Raw genomic sequence first — 22,995 nt, forward strand, 5'->3', positions numbered from 1 at the left:
TATTTAGTGTGTTCACATAGGTTTAAATGACATGATCACATGCATCACAAAATAATAATGGGATTCTCTTAAGGGTGGGCCAGGGTATAAGGAGAGGCTGGTTGACTTTAAACATAAATCTGAGGTTATGAGGACGTGCTGACATCGTTACCCTCTGAGAGCACGACAGTAAGTGCGTGATTTTAGTGGAGTGAAACGGCACAACTGACATAGACCAAATCTATAAATTACTCCATGTTAGTGTCATACCACAAACCACTTTGATCACAGAGGTATTCCTGTGCTCTCGTCCAAACACCAAACTGCCAGTCCAGCCTTGCACGCTGGATAAACAGAAATAGCATTGGGCCGGTGACAGGAAGGTCACAGTAAATGGAAAAGGTTTTAGATAATTTATCAAATAAAGATGCTTATTCACTTCTGGTACACAGGTTTGACAGAAACTTTTGGTCACTCACTCACTAAAAAAAAAAAAAAAAACAACTCAGTCCTCCCATGTTCATATTACTCCAAAAAATAAATAAAATAAAAAATAAATAAAAAAAATGTATAATAATAATGATAATAATAATGTAACCAAGGGAACTTAAATTCAACTACAAAAAGTGTTTTGTCAGCTTTCCTTAATCCATTCGCGTTGCGTTAATCGACATAAATATATATTTTTTTTTTTTGGTTAACTGAAACTGGGCAGATGATTTCTAGTTCCCTGCATGCTTTGTATGATACTCGACAGGGAGGGTAAATGTTTAAATTAAGTGTTATTATACACTCATGACCAATTTATTAGGCACACCTTTACACCTTATTCATGCGATTATTTAATCAGCCAATTGTGTAGCATTGTGTAGAGTTTACTCAGAATGGTGCCAAAAACATCCAGTGAGTGGAAGTTCTGCGGACGGAAATGCCTTTTTGATGAGAGAGGTCAATGGAGAATGGCCAGACTTGTTCAAGCTGACAGAACGGCTACGGTAATTCAGATAACCACTCTGTACAATTGTAATGAGCAGAATTGCATCTCAGAATGCACAACACGTTGAGGAGGATGCGCTACAACAGCAGAAGATCATGTCGGGCACATTATTAGGACCATAGTGTTCCTAATAAAGTGCTCGGTGAGTGTATGTGTCTTTGTGGAAGATGAATATAAAGGGGGAGACTTGTTAGTGTTTAATGTTTTGTTATATTGAGATTTACAAGAATTTGTAGGAGAATGTGGAGTTTCAGAGGACCACACTTTGAGTAATCTATATGTTGCTTTATCCTTTGAGCAATTGCTGTGCTAACCATAGTCTAGTGACCAAATGGCACTCAGTAGTGCTTCAGCAGGTATTTAGAATGCTAATTTCCAGTCAATAGATAGCATAAAACTAAGAGTTTAATTTGAGATATTTTGACATGTTAAAATCGACTGATTCAGTTAGGTTCCCCCTACTTGAATTATTTAAATTGAAATTACAAGGTAATTTTAATTTAAGAAAACTTATTTCAAACATCTGGAACCAATGTCCATGATTGGATCATGTTCAGCCAAAGAGTTATTTTGTCTGAGTGCAGACAGACAATTATGGTCACATTTCATGGTGATATCCTCAACAGGGTTATTGTAGTTTTCACTATGATCAAGGACTGAGTCCATCAACAGATTAAAGTCTCCTCCCAATATTATATCATGAGGGGTGCCAGCGGCTTGCAACATCCCTTCAAGATCTATAAAAAAGCCCTGATCATCAGCGTTAGGTGTGTAACTATTAGCCAAAATCAACCTTTGCCCCTGAATTTCTGCTAAAACAATAATGACTCTTCCTAATTTATCTTTAATCTATTTGAGACATTTGAATTGTAGATGTTTACTTATCAATGTAATGACTCCCCTGCACTTACTTGAGCCAGCACTAAAGAAAACATGTCCACCCCATATCTTCCCAAATTTTTCAGCTTCCTGCGGGGAAAGATGCGTTTCTTGAAGAAACACTATATCAAATTTCTTACGTTTAAGAAAAGAAATAACCTTCCTTCTTTTTATGGGGTGCCCAAACCCATTCACATTCCACGTGGAGAAAGACAATCTGCTCAAATTAACATTTCACATTTTGACATATTAGGAAAAATAGATTGTGTGTCAAAAATGAAATTATAAAGACCACATTCCAACATTAGTGCAACAATCAAAACCTGAACTTCCCTCAGAACAAAACAAACAGAAAAAAGAAAAACGTGCACATTGACCCAGTGCACGACAGCGCCAACCAGCGTCCATCCCTCTAAACACAAACAGTCTATGAAGGCCTACGAGTGCCCCCGCGACAACTTTGCCATCGGATTGCTCAAGTCCGGTGCTTCTATACAAATTTTTTGAGACAGAATTACAGAAATATAATAACAGAAAATAATCTATAAAACAAACTCCAGCCAATAGGAGGCATAAGCACAATGCGCATGTAGATTCATCCACATAACTGTCCCAAAGGAGTGTTATTCCACAAAACAAATTCCAGGTGCTAGCGGAACCAGAACAAAAAGAAACAAAAAAGGTGCTCAGCTTCCTCAGATGGTCAAGTGAATGTTCACTAAGTCAGGCCCACTCAGCTGCAACATGAGAACTACAAATAACTTACTCAGTCATTGACTTTATGAAAGTCATTGCTTGCTGTGGGCATGTAAATATTTTGCGGCCATCCTTAGTATCTATTCTCAATTTGGCCGGGAACATCAGTGCAAAAGCGACCTTCCGTTGATGTAAGAGTTTCTTGCATTCCTTGAATCGATCACGTTTCTCTCGTCAAATTCGCAAAGTCTGGGAACAAGAAAATGCTGTGGTTCTTCCAAGAAAGCCTTCCTTTACTCCTTGCCTTGTGTAACACAAGATCTTTATCAGATGATCTCAGAAATTTGACCAGAAAAGCGACTCCAGTGGGGTTATTGTAGTTTTGAAAATTTCACTAGTTTTTATATTTATTTAATTTTGTATTTCAATTTTCAATTTCAGTTAAGTTTTAGTTACACTGTAATTAGTGGTAACCTGCAATTGTTAGCTATTTCTACTAGATCTAACCCTTAAAATGTATTTTGGTGGTGTAACCTAGTGTATTCAAGTTGATTCATTGATGTTAAATAACATTTTGACTTGAATGAAAACTGTTAATTTAGATGTTACCACATGAAACAAAATTTGTTACATTTTTTCACTGTAGTCTTAATTGTTCAATGTAAATAGTGTTTATTTACTTTCCATCATTGCAAAATGACTCATTTTAGTTTAGTTTTTATTTTGTTTCAGTGTAAGTTTCAGTTTTTATTCCTTATAACTCCACCACAAATTGTTTCACCTGCCTATGGGGACACCAGAAAATGGAGGAAGCAAACTGTAATTGGTTGTTTTATATGTCAATAAAACATCCAATCGTCTAACTGGGTGGTCTGTTTGACAGAATACACCTGCAGTCTAAAGTCAGGCTTGGAAGATTAATAAGCTTCAAACGAACCATCCAATGTTGACTGAAAAAACTAAAACTAAAGTAATTTTTATTCGTAATTGTATTTTATCTAAAGCTAGTTTTTGTCTTCGGAATAGTTTTCATTAACATTATCCATGGTCCTTAAAAATAACATGAATAAATAACATCCAATCATTCAGAGAGTAAATGTCAATGAATCCCTCCATAAACACATGCATACGTGATCACGCGTGGTCTCAGTGTGTGTGTATATGTCTGTGTGTCTGCATGTGTGTGTGTTAGGTGTTCTCCTCAGGGCTCTAACTAGGTGGCGAAATGTGCTGGGGTGTGCGTATGTATGTGTGTGGTTCTGGCAGCTGTGTGGGTGATCCTCCAGTCATGTACAGAATCTCCATGGCCCGACCCACAGGGGCAGGCTGGGTTACCAGACCGCTAACTGTGCACTGGGGCCACAGATCTATTCTCAGCGCTCTCTCTCTCATCAGGCTTCATCCACAAAATCCACTATCTTTTGGCAAGAGCAGCTCTGTTTTTTTGTTGTTGTTTGCAAACTCACAGCCTGCAAACATCAGGTCAGACCTTGACCTTTACCTCTACATGAACAACCTGAACGAGTTGAGAGGTAGTTTGACACAAACAAAGGAAGGAATGACACAAAGTGATCAATGTTATTTTTGCCAAAAAAAAAAAAAAATATATATTTTTTAATTACAAATTAAAACATTATTATTCTTATGTAAATAAAAAATGCAACATTATTAAATGTATTCAATTAAAACATTAAATGTATTCATTTATTAAATTCATTACATTTATTTTCATTACATTAAAGAATTACAACTTACTAAAGTCCCTAAGTCCCTTATTTTTGTCATGCCCCCTTCAGCCCCCACCACTCCAGCCATCAACTACTCAAGTTCACCTGCACTCTAATCAGCCACACCTGTTCCCAATCACCTCATCAAGGACTCTATATAAACTCACCTCATTCACTCAGTGTTTATCAAGTTTTGGCACAGATTGTCATCCCTTATCACACTGCTAATATCCCCTGTATGTTTGTAGTTATTCTTAGTTTAGCTTTATGTTATTCTTCTTTGTTTTGCCTTTAATAGTGCTCAGTGTTTTGTATGTAGCTTTGTATATTGTTTGTTTTATCACTGAACGACTACACTTGGGTTCACTCCACCTCCTGTCTTTGTCCTCCTTCCGTTCAAAGCGTGACAATTTTATTCGTTTTTAAAAATATATTTTTTCTCACATTTAATTAGCACTTACTGAAGTCCCTGAAGTGATCAGTGCAGTAATCAGCATGTCATCATCTTAGCAAATGTCTCAGATTGCAATCTTATTGAGCTCTGGGTAAAACTGCTTTCCTTAACTGCTGTAAGAAGCATTTTTAATCACAATTTTGTGGGTATGTGTGTACATTTGATGACATGACATCCTATAGGAGCTGAGGCACCTGGTTACACACTTGATTATCTCTATCAATTATTAGTTTGAGGATTACTGCCACTGGAGTCTACAGTTCTTTGCCTACTGGTCAGCACTACAGCCAGAATTGAGTGTAATAGCATTATTTATGGAGGACAAATGTAGTCAAGTTTTCCACTCACAACATCCCAAACATTTCTTCTAGCTACAGTGATGGTACCAGCGATCCACAAAAGCATTATTTGGGATTTCAATGTGCAGAATCAGGCCACATCCACACTAATCCGTTTTTGTTAAAAAAAACTTGATTTTCAGTTTCCTAAGTATGTATTCATTCTCCAAAGCATGCAATAATGGAGAGCGTTTTCAAAACATAGAAAAATGCCGTTCTAGTGTGGATGAGAGGCGTAAACACTGCAACACTGATGCATTTTCAAATGAAAACCTGTCTGTGGATGTGGCCTAAAATGACCTGACAGATTAAGACAAAAGCAAAAAGGGGGGAGAAAAAAACAGGTCTTTCCACTTTTGTTTTTACAGTGTGTTTAATGAGAATATATGGTATTTTTTTAAATATATTTTTTTCAATGTATTAAGGTGTTTTGTGCATTGAAATATGTCACAATTGTTATGACTTCCTTGTTGGACAGAAACAGCATCTGTGAAAACAGCGTCTGATCTGATTTTTTTTTTTTTTTTTTTTTTTTTTGGCTTTGATTTCATTTAAATGGGCTATAAAATCATTTGAATACACATTAAACCACTCAGATGACATCACCAAAAACAAGTCTTTGTCCAAGAAATGCGAAACAACCAGCCACACGAAATCACGACTTTAAAGCAAATGTGGCTCTAAATAATAAAACGTACATCATATTTTTACAAATCATCTGAGAGGTTTGGTTTAATTTAGTGGGTCAATATGACTCATAAGGGTCTCAGAGCTCTTGAGAGGAGGAGCACTTTAGTCCAGAATTCTCATAATTAAGTACAGGGAAACACTGTGGTTATAACAATCTCTGGACTAACACACAGAGATAAACTGATAAGTGTGTAATATGTTGAACAATGAGTTGGAGAAAGTTGCCCCTTGCTTAGTCCCTCTATTGCCTGTAAAAAAGCATATATTTTCTGGAGGCAGTAGAACAGCAGTTACTGCCTTTGTGAATAAGGACACCTCATAAAAAAGTCTGAAAAAAACTGCCATGATAGGAGCTGTGTCAGCAGTTTACTTTAGTCTGCTCAGAAAATAGACACAGACTGTATAAAAAAGTACAGTGAACTATCCATGCGTGTATATTTCTTTTGGACATTTCTAGTTTGAGCCTTGTCTAAATTTTGACAGCTTCTTTCCAAAACCCTGCTCTACCTCACTGACTTTATCACCCTCTAGCAAAATAATTATTTTAAAGAAATCTAATAGGGCCCGCAATATGATTTAATCAACAAAAATATATTTGTCAATAGCATATTGGATGTGTAAGCCTATAAATTGTGAGGTGTCCATTTACAAGAATATTTACTGTAGATCACTGTATCGCTGAATCATAGTAGAGTTAGAGAGATAAATAAACTGCAAAACAATGTAACGATAGAAATAAACAACAAAAGAATATCTGAGCATAGCTGATGTTACATGAGAGTGGTGGTCAGTCTGTGCGTCCATTCAAAGTATATGCGCACACGTGATCGGTCAATCAAACATGCGCTCTCTCAAATTTGAGTCACTCATCACAGCACAAAATGTTCAATATATATATAAATATTATTGAAGCAAAAAAGTTATCTAACACCTACAGTTGAAATCAGTAGTTACATACACTTAGGTTGAAGTCATTACAAATAATTTTTTAACTGCTCCACAGATTTCATATTAGCAAACTATAGTTTTGGCAAGATGCCAAGCCTTTAGGCAATTAGCCAATTAGCTTCTGATTGGTTAATTGGAGTCAATTGGAGGTGTACCTGTGGATGTATTTTAAGGCCTACCTTCAAACTCAGTGCCTCTTTGCTTGACATCATGGGAAAATCAAAAGAAATCAGCCAAGACATCAGATAAAAAAAAAATTCAATAGTTGACCTCTACAAGTCCTTCCTTGGGAGCAATTTCCAAATGTCTGAACGTACCACGTTCAACTGTACAAACAATAGTATGCAAGTATAAACACCATGGGACCACGTAGCCATCAAACCACTCAGGAAGGAGACCTTTGTCTCCTAAAGATGAACATAGTTTGGTGTGAAAAGTGGAAAATCAATCCCAGAACAACAGCAAAGGACCTTGTGAAGATGCTGGAGGAAACAGGTAGACAAGTATCTATATCCACAGAAAAAACAAGTCCTATATGGACATAACCTGTCAAGGTATTGGAGTGGCCATCACAAAGCCCTGACCTCAATCCGATAGAAAATCTGTGGGCAGAACTGAAAAAGCGTGTGCGAGCAAGGAGGCCTACAAACCTGACTCAGTTACACCAGTTCTGTCTCGAGGAATGGGCCAAAATTCCAGCAACTTATTGTGAGAAGCTTGTGGAAGGCTACCCACAACGTTTGACCCAAGTTAAACAATTTAAAGGCAATGCTACCAAATACTAACAAAGTGTATGTAAACTTATGACCCACTGGGAATGTGATGAAAGAAATAAAAGCTTAAATATATAATTCTTTCTACTATTATTCTGAAATTTCACATTCTTAAAATAAAGTAGTGATCCTAACTGACATATGACAGGGAAAGTTTTCTACAATTAAATGTCAGGAATTGTGAAAAACTGAGTTTAATTGTATTTGGCTAAGGTGTACGTAAACTTCTGACTTCAACTATATATCATCCATGTGAAAAAAATTGCTGCCCCCTTAAACTTAATAGCTGGTTGTACCACCTTTAGCAGCAACAACTGCAACCAAATGCTTACGATAACTGGAGATCAGTCTTTCACAATGCTGAGGTGGAATTTTGGTCCACTCTTCTTCACAGAACTGCTTTAGTTCAGCCACACTGGAGGGTTTTCGAGCATGAACTGCCCGTTTAAGGTCCTGCCTCAGCATCTCAATTGGGTTCAAGTCAGGACTTAGTGTAGGCCACTCCAAAACTTGAATTTTTTTCTTCTTTTGAGCCATTCAGAGGTGGACTTACTCCTATGCTTTGGATCATTGTCTTGCTGCATAATCCAGTTGCACTTAAGCTTCAACTCACGGACTGATGACTGGACGTTCTTCTTTCTGGATTTTCTGGTAGAAAGCATAATTCATATTTCCCTAAATTATTGCAAGTCACCCTGGCCCTGAAGCAGCAAAGCATCCCCACACCATCACACTACCACCAACATACCTGACCATAGGTATGATGTTCTTTTTGTGAAATTTTATGTTTTATTTATGCCAAATGTAACGGGACCCCTGTCTTCCAAACAGTTCCACTTTCGACTCATCAGCCCACAGAACATTCTCCAAAAAGATTTGAGGATCATCAAGGTGTGTTTAGGCAAAATTCAGAAGAGCCTTAATGTTCTTCTGTGTTAGCAGTGGTTTTTGCCTCGCCACTCTTCCATAGATGGCAGTTTTGGCCAGTGTCTTTCTGATAGTGGTGTCATGAACAGTGACCTTTATTGATCAGTTCCTTGGATGTTGTCCTTGGCTTTTTTGTGACTTCCTGGATGAGTCATCGCTATGCTCTTGGAGGAATTTTGGAAGGTCTGCCACTTCTGGGAAGGTTCACTGCTGTGCCAAGTTTTCTCCATTTGGAGATAATGGCTCTCACTTTGTAACCCTTCCCAGACAGATGTATTTCAATCACCTTTTTCCTCATTTCTGGAATTTCTTATGACCTTGGCATAGTGTGCTACTGAGTGAGAGCTTTTAGACAACTTCATGCTGCTGAAAAAGTTCTATTTAGGTGTTGATTTGATTGAACAGGGCTGGCAGAAATCAGGTCTGGGTGTGTCTAGTCCAGCTGAACCCCATTATGAATGCAGTTTCATAGATTTGGGGATTTAGTAACAAATACTTTTTCACACAGGCCCAGTTGGTATTGGATAACTTTTTTTGCATCAATAAATAACATAATTTAAAAACTGTATTTTGTGTTTACACAGATTGCCTTTGTTTTATGTTCGATTTTGTTTGAATTTTTGAAACAATTTAGTATGAGATATACACAAAAACAGAAGGAATCAGGATGGGGGCAAATACTTTTGCAGAGCAGTGTGTGTGTGTGTGTGTATCTAGGCAAAGGGTGACTACATTGAAAATGCTAAAATATAACACAGTTTTGATTTATTTTGGAATTTGTTTAGTCACAACGTAATTCTCATATTTTCATTTATGTTATTCCACAGTTTTGATGACTCTACTATTATTCTAAAATGTGAAAAAAAAAAAAAATTATATATTATAATAAAGAATAAGTGTTTCAAAACGTTTGACCAGTAGAGAGAGAGAGAGAGAGCGTGTGTGTGTGTGTGTGTGTGTGTGTGTATGTGTGTGTATATATATATATATATATATATATATATATATATATATATATACACATACACACTATAAAAATATATGAGTGCAGCTCTTGAGGCAACAGGGATCCAGCTTTGCAGCCCATGAGCTTTCCAGAGTTACCCTGCTCTAAACTAACTACTAACAAAACCATTAACACAGCCATCAAAAGAAATATTAATTTTGAAGCTCCTGTGTGACAACAAAACTTTAAAGGAACACAAAACATTCACCACACTTTTTCAGAAAACTTTATAAAAACACAAACATTTTAAACTATTGATTATTTAATACATGTTAAATTCTAGACACAATGGTCCATTAATGGATTGTGAACTGTTATCTAGCTCACTGTTTAGTGTCTGTCACAACCTGTGACCTTTGTGTAAGCAATCCCAATTCCTAACCATTATGCTACACCCAACATATTTCTCTGTATCTCTATTTTAGTCTGACATATTACGAGGAAGAGGGATCAGATCACATTATTGTTCACAGGCATCCATATATCTGGGAGAGCATGTAATCTGTGGATTAGCATAGTCTGTTGCAACCATATGCTTTTATTTCTTCTTTTTTTTTTTTTTTTTTCAAACTAGTCCCTACACCTTTTTCCATTGTGAATAAAATACATTTAGCCTTTAAAACTATGCCCCTGTGCCACATTTACAGTTTAATTCTGACAGGAATTGCTTCTAAACTGATCCATACATAGCATCTGAACATCTGCTCTGCTGTGACTACTGCTCTCAACCAAATTTAATGAGCTAAAACTCCAGTGAATGAGATTAGTCCAGCATCTGACACAATGCAGCAAAGTTTTCAAACCAGCTTAGTATTGTTTAATTTGTGGCTGATGGCCAAAAGAACTGTAGGCTGAATGCCAAAAGACTAGGACAGAGGGTACAAAGTATCATGTGAACTCTCAAAGATCAGGCTTTTAGTAGTGTTGTTAAAATGGTTACCCCATGCCACTGTGCCCTGGATTTAAAAAAAAAAAAAGTCTAGATCATTACTTAGACATGGACTAAGCTTTTTTCAAAGGACATCAAGCTAAAGTGTATCATTGAGTGAGGAATTCCTCTGAGTATCTGCCTACAAACACTTGGCACCAGGTACTTGGATGGTCATATATGAGAGAAGAACCCATTAGTAATATTTTTTAGGGCTTTCATACGACAACACTGCTAAACAGTACAGAGCATGAAGTGCTATGGATGCTGGAGTTCCTTGGTCAACCAGCTTCATCAGAACAGCCATGCTGGTTGACCAGCTTCAACAGTTAAGCTAAGCTGGTCCAACATGCCCTCTTTCTTGCAAAGAGGCATCTAGGCTATATTCAGTTCACCAGTACAAGAAGTCACTAATTTTAGATGTGAATAGTACTTACAATTTTAAAAAGTTATTAATGCCTCCCTATTCCCATCAACAGCACAATGAAGATAATGATTTCACACAGGAGCTACAATAAACTCAGTTTATGTTTTGTAACTATTTGAGAAGCTAGCCAAGATGAATTCAGATTTGTATAGTTATAATTTTATAATAATTAATCACTAATATCTTTAACTCCTACTAGATCTTCAGGGTTCTGTGTGAAGCCACTTCCATGAATACACATTATAGAAGAAAAATCACCTCCCAGGGGTTTACTTCTGATCATCAGAAGTCATAATCCTGATTGTTTTCTGATTTATAGAATTTATTTATCCACTTACTCTTTCCAGAGAAGTTTCTCACATTTACAAATATGCATTGCTGTCAGTTTTGTACTAAGGGCCACTCTGAGAATGTGGCCTGGTTCCAAAGAGAACCAACAGGCCTGGAGTGATGAGCTGTGTTCTAATTCGCAGGGTCCCTGCGCAGTGTTAACTGCTCCCTATTCACTGAGTACGGGATATCTGTTGAAGTTCACTTCACTTGACTAATTTCTTTCTTTTGGAATTCCCTACAATGTCATCAAGTCAAGCTGATTATGGGGTTCATGTAATATTTCACAATATACTCGTGTAAATGCAAATAAATGTACTGTAAATAACCTTAAATCCATATAAATACATTTATATAATACCTCCATGTGTATTCTTATAAAAATGTATTGCTATATATTTAAATTAATACAGTATATTTCTTCAGACTTGTAACCCACAAGTTAAATGACTGTTGCTGTTTAAAGGAATATTCCTGATTCAATACAAGGTAAGCTCAATCGACAGTATTTGTGGCATAATGTTGATTACCAAAAAAAGTATAATTTTGACTTGCCCCTCCTTTTCTTTAAAAAAAGCAAAAATTTGGGTTACAGTGAGGCAATTACAGTGGAAGTGAATGGGGGCCAATCCATAAACATTAAAATATATTTTCGTACACAATCTCTACACTGTCACACAAATCCCAAGTTCCCTTTGCGAACCCCCATTTGGGAAACACTTCCCTGTGCCGTTTGAAGTGCCCTTCCAACTAAACGCTCCCCATTGGATAGGAATCTCACTTCCACTTCGTAGGACCTATCAGGCGGTTGGAGCACACCTCCATGAACGGACCGGCCCTGCCCTGCCTGATCCTGACAAAGTCATTGAAAAGCCAGTGGCTCTGCTGTGTGGTGGAGAAGGATTCAGGTTGGATGACACTGGCTGAAGCCCCTAACATTGTCTATGTGGTATTTTGGAGCAGGTTGCTGGCAGTGATCCCTGCCATGCTTTGGGGGGCTTCCCTGTGCTTTGGCTGGGGTAAACACAGCAACCACACAGGCTAATAATAAACCTCAAATGACATGGCCCGATCCCGTTTCTCAGAACAGGGATCTATCCCACTGTCACCTATGCACATTAAAACCCCACACAACCCAGGGTTATAATCACCCTTGCTAACACACACACACACAAAACTTTCAGACACTCACACATACCTGTACTATATTTCAAAGACAAATATAAACCCTTTTTGTACTTTTTCTCTCTCTCAGAGTGGGGTAGAATAAAACACTAAGTCAAATAAATTTTCTTGTCATTAAGATCGACTCCTAATATTATTTCTTCATTAATAAGTTTTACATATAAGACATGAATAGTCCTTGCAAAAATATATTTTTTGGGGTCTCTGTTTGCGCTGTTTTTCAATTGTTTTTCTATGTTAACATGCACTAGATGTTCATCTATTGACCAGTGCGTCACGTCTTACTATTATTTCAGCGTTTCGTGAAGGAGCATCACACTGTTTGATGCCGTGTCAAGTTAAAAGAACTTCAAGTCTTAAAAACACAATTAATTAAATGGACAAACACCTTATTTAAACTCAAGTGTTAACATGTGTTACACCATAACGAAAGTAAATGTCTCTGTGAAAAAAGCACGATAAGGACAGATGTGATACATAGGCTGTGTCTCGTCTGGAAGACTGCATGCTATGTAGGACACATCCTTTGAAGGCTGCAGTATACTGAGTGTCCTCCTTTAAACAAGCCTCGTTTAAACAAGACAGCCTTCGTAGGACAAACGGAAATGGAACATAACATAGTTGCTATGACAGCACGCCACTCTTTAACAAGCGCAAGCGTTTTGAGTGAGAAGGGAACAAAGTCCCTCTGGAAGGGAATGTATGAGGTACATTTTAGGAGAGTTATAATGATGTAAAGAGAAAAGAAAATAGAATTTACAGGTGTACTTTTATTTTATACCTTATTTTATTTATATATTAATATAATTATACATATTATATACTCTGTACCCATCTACTGAGGTACTTCAACTTGGGAATTAACATTCCTTGCGTTTGAACATCATATTTACGGGCAAATTGGCATCATTTTTTTAGACATTTCCATTGAAGCAAAGAATTGTGTGTTGTGAATGCCCACGAAGGATACACCTTATGCATCCTCCGAATTCCCATGAAAGAAGGTCGCAATCGAAGGCTGCATTCGAAGTGTCCTACTCGCTTTTCTGAAATGAGACAGCCTCGATGACGTATGCGGCCGACAAATGTGACCTCCGGAGGACGCATCCTTCCAAACGAGACACAGACATAAGAGTGTGCCCTGCATCTATCGACTCGTTTCACCTCCTGTCTCAGTCATTGTCATTGCCGACCTGATATGGTGGAGTCGAGTGACAGTTATTAATTATTTTTCAAGGCTTGACATCTGAGTGCAAACACATAATTAATTGGTAAATCAGAGTCATTACCTCATTATGAGCAACAAAGATGTGATTATGTGACCGGCAAGATAAAAAGAATAGTTTACCTAAAAATGACGAGTATTTCATTATTAACTCATCCTCATTCCATTCAAAACCCATATGACTTTATTTCTTCCATGGAAAAAATTATAAAGACTAGGGCTGTCAAGCTCCAAAATTACACCAATAGCACCATAAAGGTATCATAAAAGTAATCTATATGATCCATTCTATATTCCAAGTGTTCTGAAGCCATACGATAGTAATTTTGTTGGGAATAGTCGTATGAACCACTTTTATGATACTTTTATGGTGCTTTTTAGAGTGTGACAGCCCCAATCATCGTTCACTTTATATATAGTTATATTATATATAATTATAATGAAAAAAGTGACCAGGATATTCTTTAAAAATTAACCTTTTGTGTTACATGAAACAAAGAAAGTCATACAGCTTTGGAACGACATGAGGGATAACTGCAAAATTTTCATTAATGGGTGACAAAATTCATTTACGGTGGAAACACAAATCGTACAACATTTATTGAATTAAAAAACTATTATTAAGGGGGGAAAAAGAAAAAGTAAACCTTTCTTGTCTGCTCTACACTTTACTGCAGCAAAACCCACCAGCATCCTGACAGTAGCGTTTCATGAATAACTGCAGCTCTGCCTGCTCAACTGGCACAGGTTGGCACACATCACCAGGTTGTGTACTAAAATACCCTGTGGAGGAGACTGTAAGTGTGTGTGTGCGCATACTTTCTGATGGATTATACAAAGGAATGGGGCTCCACTGCAGAGACACCTGCTGGTTGTGTGTGACAGTTTCAGAGAACTGAGAGTAAATTCATGTCAGACGGTGACCTGTTGTGCCTCTGCGTTTTATAAATGTGTCTGCATGTGCCTGTGCCAAGTGCCTTTCATGCCAAGTGTCTTTCATTATATAAAACAATATCTTTTCAACAACTCTACTGTTTCTTTTTGACTCCGGTATTTGACCGCCGTATGCATGCTCAGTGCAATAAAATGCAAATGCTTTTGCGAGTAAGATTTGACTTTTAAACTTCAAACATCTGCCTTGCTCTGGTTGCATCTCTTTGTGCCCTGCCGTGACACATCCCCCTGCAGAGTGGATGATGGGTAGTCCCTCTCTGGGGCATTAATTGGGAGATGAGGCATGCTTGTGCCAGATACAAAACATAAACAGAAAGATGGGAAGCGAGAAAGTGATAGAGAGAAAGAGAGATTGTGACAAGAGAAACAGTAAAAAGAGAGCCATTAAAAAGCCACTGATGACAGAAAGTGCTCAGAAGCTCCACAAAGCATGAAAAAAAAATTCCACAGTCTTTTGAGAAAACTCAAACCATTTTTTTCAAATGAACTGCAAAATAAACACTAGAAGACCCAAAGATTCCACAGATAAATACTAAAAAGGTTTAAGAAATTAATTTAGGGAACAAATCCAAATGTAACAGTTTCAAATGTGAATGTTTAATTGCTTAAGACCAGGGTTTTCAACTGGGGGTCTGTGGAGTAATATATTAAACAAAGTATAATACATTTCATAAAAAATCTAAAAAACATTCAATATATTTCAAACTGTGCTTCTAAATATGGTTAATGTGCGTGTGTATGTGTGTGTGTGTGTGTGTATATATATATATATATATATATATATATATATATATATATATATATATATAAACCATATACAGTATATATATATATACACCTTCACACCATCCCAGATGTGTATGACTTTCTTTCTTCTACTCTTCTGCAGAACACAAATGAAGATTTTTTGAAGAATATCTCAGCTCTGTAGGTCCATACAACGCAATTGAATGATGACCAGATCTTTACAGCTCCAAAAATCAAATAAAGGTAGCATAAAAGTAATCCATACAACTCTAGTTGTTAAACTTTTTTAAAACTCCACTTTCAATTTTAGAATGTGAAAGTGAACATGGAGATATATTGTAAAAAATTACTTATATATTGATCTGTTTCTCAACCACACATACTGTATCATATCGCTTCTGAAGACATGGATTTAACCACTGGAGTCATCTGGATTACTTTTATGATGCCTTTAATGATTTTTTGGAGCTTCAGTGGTCTGCTTCACTTGCATTGTAAGGACCTACAGCTGAGATATTCTTCTAAAAATCTTTGTTTGTGTTCTGCTGAAGAAAGAAAGTCATACACATCTAGGATGGCATGAGGGTGAGTAAACGGTGGGAGAATCTTCAGTTTTGGGTGAACTATTCCTTTAAGGAAAGTTACTGCATAGTGTTTAGTTGATAAAATCCTTTGTTTTTAAATTGGTAGCTAAAAGTTGCGACTCTCCTACTTAAAGTTTTATCAGAAAATAAACATCTAAAACATTCATTAAATGTCTCATGTTTCTGCCTGAATAATTGAACCTTCTTAGATACAATAATTTCCAGGTGTTTATTAAGCCCAAAGACAGCCAGTTCACTTCACAAGCAGAATTTTTATGTGACAATGACATGTATAATAACTTAACTTTCATCGCTGCATCTAATTACTAAAAAAGGAGAACTTCCTCCATCTTACATACCCCCAGTCTCTTTAATCACTAGTGATGTATCATTTAAACGTATGTATACTGTACATATGTGTGTGTGTGTGTAAAAAATAAAATAAATAAAAGTGTAATTTCTCACCTTTATATGACAGGTGCACTCGGGGTGCTATGCGGTTGTTGCCATGACAACCCCAGATACACAAACTCAAGACGAGTAGCATCGTTTGCATCATCTTCATGATAATGACAGCAGTAAACCCACTGTGATCTGCATGTGCGAGAGAGACAAAGACATTTCATGAGTAATAACATAAACTCTAATAAGACAAATGCATTGTAAAATACCAGGAAGTTAATTCAATGGACGCTGACAGTAATTATATTTATTTTAAATAAGGTTTGAATGTGTTTGCATAAATCAACAAATGTGCCTCAACACAAGAGAGATTCTTTTAACAAAAAGGAAAGAATGACTTGTCTTGTTAGCACAGGAGCACCCACCCTGAAAAGCCCCGACCCAGATTATGGCAAATTCACAGGTCACTGAAAATCTGACAAAAGTCCCACCCCTGGGCAGAGAGGTTCCAAAGCCAAAAGAAAACAAAGCACTAAAGGTGTCCTGTTGGCTTTTAATGTTTGACTACTGAAATGTTTCCACACAGTAATACAGGGTTGTAAGTTTCTCTAAACAAAAAAGAGCATTTATTGCCATATACCATGACGGCTATAAACACCTTCCCAGCAGCAGTCGAGTTAAATGACAATGTGGAGGTACTTAAACGCAACAGCTCAAATTATTCATAGGTACACACAGTCTAGTTTTCTTCACAGTCTATCTACTTGTTAATCTTTTTTTTACTTAAAGCAATAGTTCACCCAAAAATGAAAATTCTGTCATCATATACTCATTCCTCATGTTGCTCCACACCTGTAGGACTACTTTTTTTCCCCCATTGATCACAAAAGGAGATGTTAAGAAGAATGACAGCCTCTGTCACCATTTTCACTGTATGGAAAAAGAGGCAATGAAAGTGAATGGTGTGACTTATATTCTGCCTAACATATCCTTTTGTGTTTTTGTGGGTTTAGAACAAGATGAGGGTATGACAGAATTTTCATTTTTGCCAGAATTACCCCTTTAAAATAGACACAAATATCTGGACCGATCTGCCCTTTTCCACATAACTAGAGTGTTGGATTTTTTGGAAGAGGGCAGCAGGTCTACCTGCAGCAGGGACATACATCTTTAAGAGATTAGAAAAGTATGCAGTCAGAGAGCAATCGTTTCTTAAATAGGTCTGCCAAATCCTTGCAGCCGCAGCAAATCCATGTCACACTGTCTTGCTTTAAATCTTAAACTCGGAAAGTTTAAAGTCCCTATTGGCAGGGAACTGCAAGCCTACTGTGGCCCTCCATATCTGCACAAAATCACCCCCTTTTGAGGTGTTAAACATGGAGAGCATGTATCTATGAAAGCTGTGTATACAGATTTACATGCTTAACGGGATAACCAAAACAGGAACACAAAGACTTGAAAGCATGTTTTATAATCAAAATGTTCTGGTGTTCCACAAAGACACTGAGCTCAGAAATATGCTAATTATTTACACAGCTCTCTGACATACTTGATTTTGATTTGTCAGTTGTGGTCAAATATTTTGCATAATGACTGCTAACCTGTATAATTGACTGTTGTATCAGGCAACCAATTTCCTTCATAGCTGTATCACACCATGGTATCTTTCTTCTAAAATTTTTTTATAAAATATAAATAAAATAATATTAATATAAATTATAATAATTTAGAGCCAAATCAAACTTTCATTTCCATTTTATTTATTTTTATGGTAAGTAGCCATGTAATAAGCAGGATAATGTACAGTCAGCCAAGCATTGATGCAAAATAAATCCTGGCAGGGTGATTAAACTAGGGATGCACCGATCCGATACCTGGATCAGTATCGGCTCCGATACTGACGTTTTTAGACGTATCAGGTATCGGTCCGACAAGCCCGATCTAAATCCGATACTGTGTGTTAGTCATGTTCGTTCCTGTCAAGCTCCAAAAATGACATATAAGAACCATTAAAACACAATTAAAGTAGTTCATATGACTCATGCATTTTATTCAAAGCCACTTGAAGATGTGCGATAGCTCTGACAATCACAAAAGGCTGTGTTTAATAAGTAAATATACAATTTGAATGGCACTGCTCTGTTTACACACACACGCGTGCCTATTTTTAGCCTTCACGCCATGCGCAATATTTGAGCGCTACTTACGAACAACATCTCAGATGTAGATGCTCAATAGTTCGGTTCATATGCATTTAGAATGGCACCGGAGGTGCATTTTACCAGAATTTGAATTAGGAGCCAATTAAACTACTGTGCACATTCCTACAAAAAGACACATACAGACTTCCTGGAGAGTTCAGAATGTCAAAATAAAAGCGTGAGGGTTTAAAAGTTAAAGGTGTCATGGAGGCAGAGATATGAACTCATTAGCAGGGTTTGCTGAACAGATGATTGAAACAGTGATGTAAACATTGTAAGTAAATCCAGTTGAGCAGAGTGGCAAACAGCAGGTGAGTAATATCCAGACAGGGTATTGACACGATGAACAGATAACTCACAACAGTCTTACGATACTTGCAGGCAATAATGAAGACAGGTATGTTTGACATAGTGGAAAGGTCTGGAGTTTCAGAGATACTATGGATGAGAACAGACAAAGAGTGTGTGTGAAAGCGGGGGTATATATGCAGTCCTTGATTAGCCACTAATGATATGCAGGTGCATGTAATCAGAACTCAGGGGAGAGTGAGTGCTGATGGCAGTGAGGAAGAAAGAGAGAGAGACCAGTGGATCCCTGACAAAAGGTGTATGATTGAGATATATTACTATTATTATTATTATTATTATTATTATCATTTGTTTACAAATGATAATAATATTTAAGTTGAATGGGTTCCAAAAAATAACTGTGTGAATGAAAAGTGAGCTGATATCTTACAACAAAATTTAACAAAAAGAGATATGAATCCTTTAAGGTCCAGATACAAGTTGAAAAATTTTGCACAAAAAAAATAAAAAATAAATAAATAAATAAATAAATGGCTTCTTTTCTACTGATGACTTGTACTGGAATTACTGTTAATTTTGCTGCTACATCATCCAGGATACTAGTTAATAATAAAGTGTTTCTTAATAAGATATACATTTATATTGAAATAATGTGTAGTTAGAGGTTTGTGTGTCTTTACATATTAAAGAGTACTCCCAATTAGTTCCACACAATAACGTAAAGATATTCTAAACTGATTATGCAAAAAAATAACACTGGTATCGGATCGGGATTGGTATCGGCCAATACTGAAATATCCGATATCGGAATCGGATCAGAAGAGAAAAAGTGGTATCGGTGCATCACTAGATTAAACCCTGATATGACAAAACATAATAACTCTAATTCAACAAACTACATTGTGAGACAAATAGCTTGTCACAAAATTGTCACAAAAGTACTGCACACTACGCTGTTGAGATTTAACAGGTTTGTTGTGGTTCTACCACTAACGAACTCTCAGTTGGGGTAGTTTTGTAATGTGCTTTGAAGTGCTACAGTTTGGCCCTCTGCCAGAGTTAAGTGACACATTTCCAGCAATGAAAAATGGCAGAGGAACAATAGCAAAATGACACCATTCCTTAACATTGGTAAATGCACTGAATTACCATGAATTTAATCTGAGGTTCAAAAACACTTGAACTTTATTGTACTTGTGTATTTGGAGCAAGTATTCAGCACAACTGATGTGCAGCGCTAGATTCATAAATCAATGCAGAACACACAGAATTCTCCACTGTCTGATACCCCTGAAAGGTACCAGAGGGAATGACTGGTCTGTGAAGATTTTTAAAAGATTAAAACCAGGAACAAACACATTATTGTTAACGTGTCAAACATTGCTAATGCCACCGATCCAGACAGACAGGAGAGTCTGAGTGCTCCAACATAATGTCTTTTGGCTCTTTTCAAAACATTTACTCAAAGCATGAAAATAAGAAAGCCGGTCATTATCACAAAATAAACCTTGACATGATGATCAGGACTCTGACATGAAACAGAAGGATCTTCTTTCATCCTGAAGGTTTTTTTTTTTTTTTTGCAATCATAACTGTCTGGCTGAACACTATCATGCATATTACACAACTGCTTACAGTTACCAACTGAAATTATTTTCTTATTATATGAAAAGAAAGAGACCACAAAGTGCTACGAGACGTGAAACTAGCAGAGTGAAGGAGACTGCTTGCCATATACAGTTTAACAGTCATTACCTATACAAAAATATTTACCTACATAATGTGTGATTGATCAATCAGAACCAAGTATTCCAGAGAGCCATGCAATGAGCTAAAATAAGCCCTTATAATGATCTATTTCTTGTTGCCTAAATAAATATAATAGTGTAATTAGATATATGTAAATATACACAGCTTTGACTTCTACCTTTGTTATGCAAGTACAATGGCAGAGTCATTGCCATTACTGTATTTCTGCATTACTTGTATTCCTGAACCTGAATTTGTCTGCCTTTCATTTTGAGATTCCCTGTAAATGTGAGGGTGCAGCCATGAGTGAGCCCTGTAGCCTAGAGAATACTTATCGTTAAGAGTCAGCACATGTCTGCTCTCTAATTATATGCCTCAAGTTGCTACAGGGGTGTCATTATCGTAGTGTGTGTGTATGTGTTATAATTGAGCCACACCTGCACACAAAGGGACAGAATGATGAGGAAGCAGGGAGTGAATCAGAGAACAGATAGATGTCAAAGACAGTGGGTGAGGCAAGAAAGAATGATGAGGTTAAGGTGAGATGGACAACAGGAAGGATGAGGAACAGCAGGGTAGATAGATAGAGACTGTCAAATAACGAGCAACGAGGTCTGCAGATCTACATCAGTGGTTCTCCACTGGTTTTGCTTTTAGATTTGACATCAAGTGGTGACCCAACAGTCAGTATGTTTACATGTGCAGTTTTTGTATAGTTGAGCTGCAGTCTTCATCTGTCTGTTAAATGACAATGTGTAATCTAATATTTAAAGGAAGAACATCAGTTTTGGAAGTGTTAGGATACACGTCATGCATCACATGTCTTTTGGAGCATGCGCAAAACGCTGAGGCCATTTGTAGTCAATGAAAGTGTGTACATATGCTAGACAAAGCCAAGCCACAATCATGTTATCTACTGTAGGTATGTTAGTTTGAAGTCTTTAGTTTGAGTGTTTGACTTCTAAATGTCAGTTCAATAGAATTATTGATTTAGTCATACTAAAAATCAAATATTTAAAAGTGAATATAAATGAACTGGCAGTTCCAAAATTGTTTATTGCACTAAAGCAAACAAAATCTTCTTAAATCAAACATTGTAACTTATTAATATAATAGTCATGACCAATCAAAAAGGACCCAGGAACAAAAGTTCAATAGTAACATTTAATGAAACAACTTCAACAGCAAAAAAAACAAAACAAGAATAGTCCAGAGCAAACAGAGCAGGCGGCAGCAAAGCTGGGGGCTGAAGTCAGTGACCAGCGAGGCAGCGAAATCCAAGGGAGAGCAGAAGGAGCAGGTAAACCAGAGAGAGAATCCAAAAATGGAGGTAAGCTGCTAGAAGGTGAGTAGACAGATGAAGATGGCAACCGGGTGAGCACTGGAATGAAAGGGTGGCAACAGACAGAAAGCAGCACCAAAATAAAAAAACTGACAGAAAGGGAAAAAAAAAAAAACTACAGACAGACAGACAGACAGACAGACAGACAGACAGACAGACAGACAGACAGACAGACAGACAGACAGACAGACAGACAGACAGACAGACAGACAGACAGACAGACAGACAGACAGACAGACAGACAGACAGACAGACAGACAGACAGACAGACCTGAAACTCTCTCTCAGCATGGCTGACGCTTGAGAATACAAGATGATCTGGCACAGAACAGCACAAACAAGGGAGTAATAAAGGGAAGGGTGAATGAGAGACAGGTGCCGATAATCAGGGTAATGAGCCCGCCAAACTCTGTGGGGAAAAACCCTACAAAACTGCCGTACACGCGGCGTCTGTAAACAAACAAGCACACGCGAGGAGAAACATAAAACACAACAGAACAGTCTTACCGACAGATCAGTCAGAGATCCCGACAATAATATAATATAAAATTAAAAACATTAAAAAGTTTGTAAATACATAAATAACAGCAGAGGTGTTATTTAAAGTCTTTATAGATTGAGTGTTTGTTTTCTAAATGTCAACTGAATTGAATTATTGTTTGTCATTCTGAAATCAGATATTTAAAATTCATGTAAATGTACTGACAGTTCCACAATAGTTTATTGCACAAAAGCAAAAATCTCCTTAAATCAAACATTGAAATTAATATAATATAATATAATATTTTGGTTTTCAGTTAAATTTCGATGGTTTCATGCTCACAGCAACCAATAATTCACTGCACGAAACACATTGTGGTTGGCACAAACCATGTTTATCCTTGTTGCAAGTGAACCGGTACTTAAAGTTGTCTGGGTTGTATTTTGTTTTACCTTACATAGTTTTATTCATTATTTGTAAGGATGAGGGCATGTCACACAACTTGTCCATTTGGTATCTGACAATTTGGCTAGCTTCTTCCAAGTGACAGATGAATTTGTGACAAGTGAGTTTGATTGGATACAAGGCCTTCAACATGAACAAAAAATACATTTTGAAAGATAAGATTTTTTTTTAACTATGCATAATTATATAGTTGCAAGTTATTATTTGAATTTATAACTGTTTTTTTCCACCTTGTCCACATTTAGAACAGAC

At 36.9% G+C, this 22,995-nt stretch overlaps 1 protein-coding gene across 2 annotated transcripts in view; it reads right to left on the bottom strand.

Annotated features, from left to right (window-relative positions):
- LOC127424179 (semaphorin-3F-like) overlaps positions 1–22,995 on the bottom strand; it is a 62,536-nt gene that overhangs the window by 12,096 nt on the left and 27,445 nt on the right. For both annotated transcript variants that reach the window (XM_051669140.1, XM_051669139.1), the window contains exon 2: positions 16,260–16,388. In XM_051669140.1, the coding sequence (XP_051525100.1) occupies positions 16,260–16,359 (100 nt within the window). In that variant the 5' untranslated portion in view covers positions 16,360–16,388. The remainder of the gene's footprint in view (positions 1–16,259; positions 16,389–22,995) is intronic.

This window comes from Myxocyprinus asiaticus, chromosome 33 (genome assembly GCF_019703515.2).
Source record: "Myxocyprinus asiaticus isolate MX2 ecotype Aquarium Trade chromosome 33, UBuf_Myxa_2, whole genome shotgun sequence".
Classification (NCBI taxonomy): Eukaryota; Metazoa; Chordata; class Actinopteri; order Cypriniformes; family Catostomidae; genus Myxocyprinus; species Myxocyprinus asiaticus.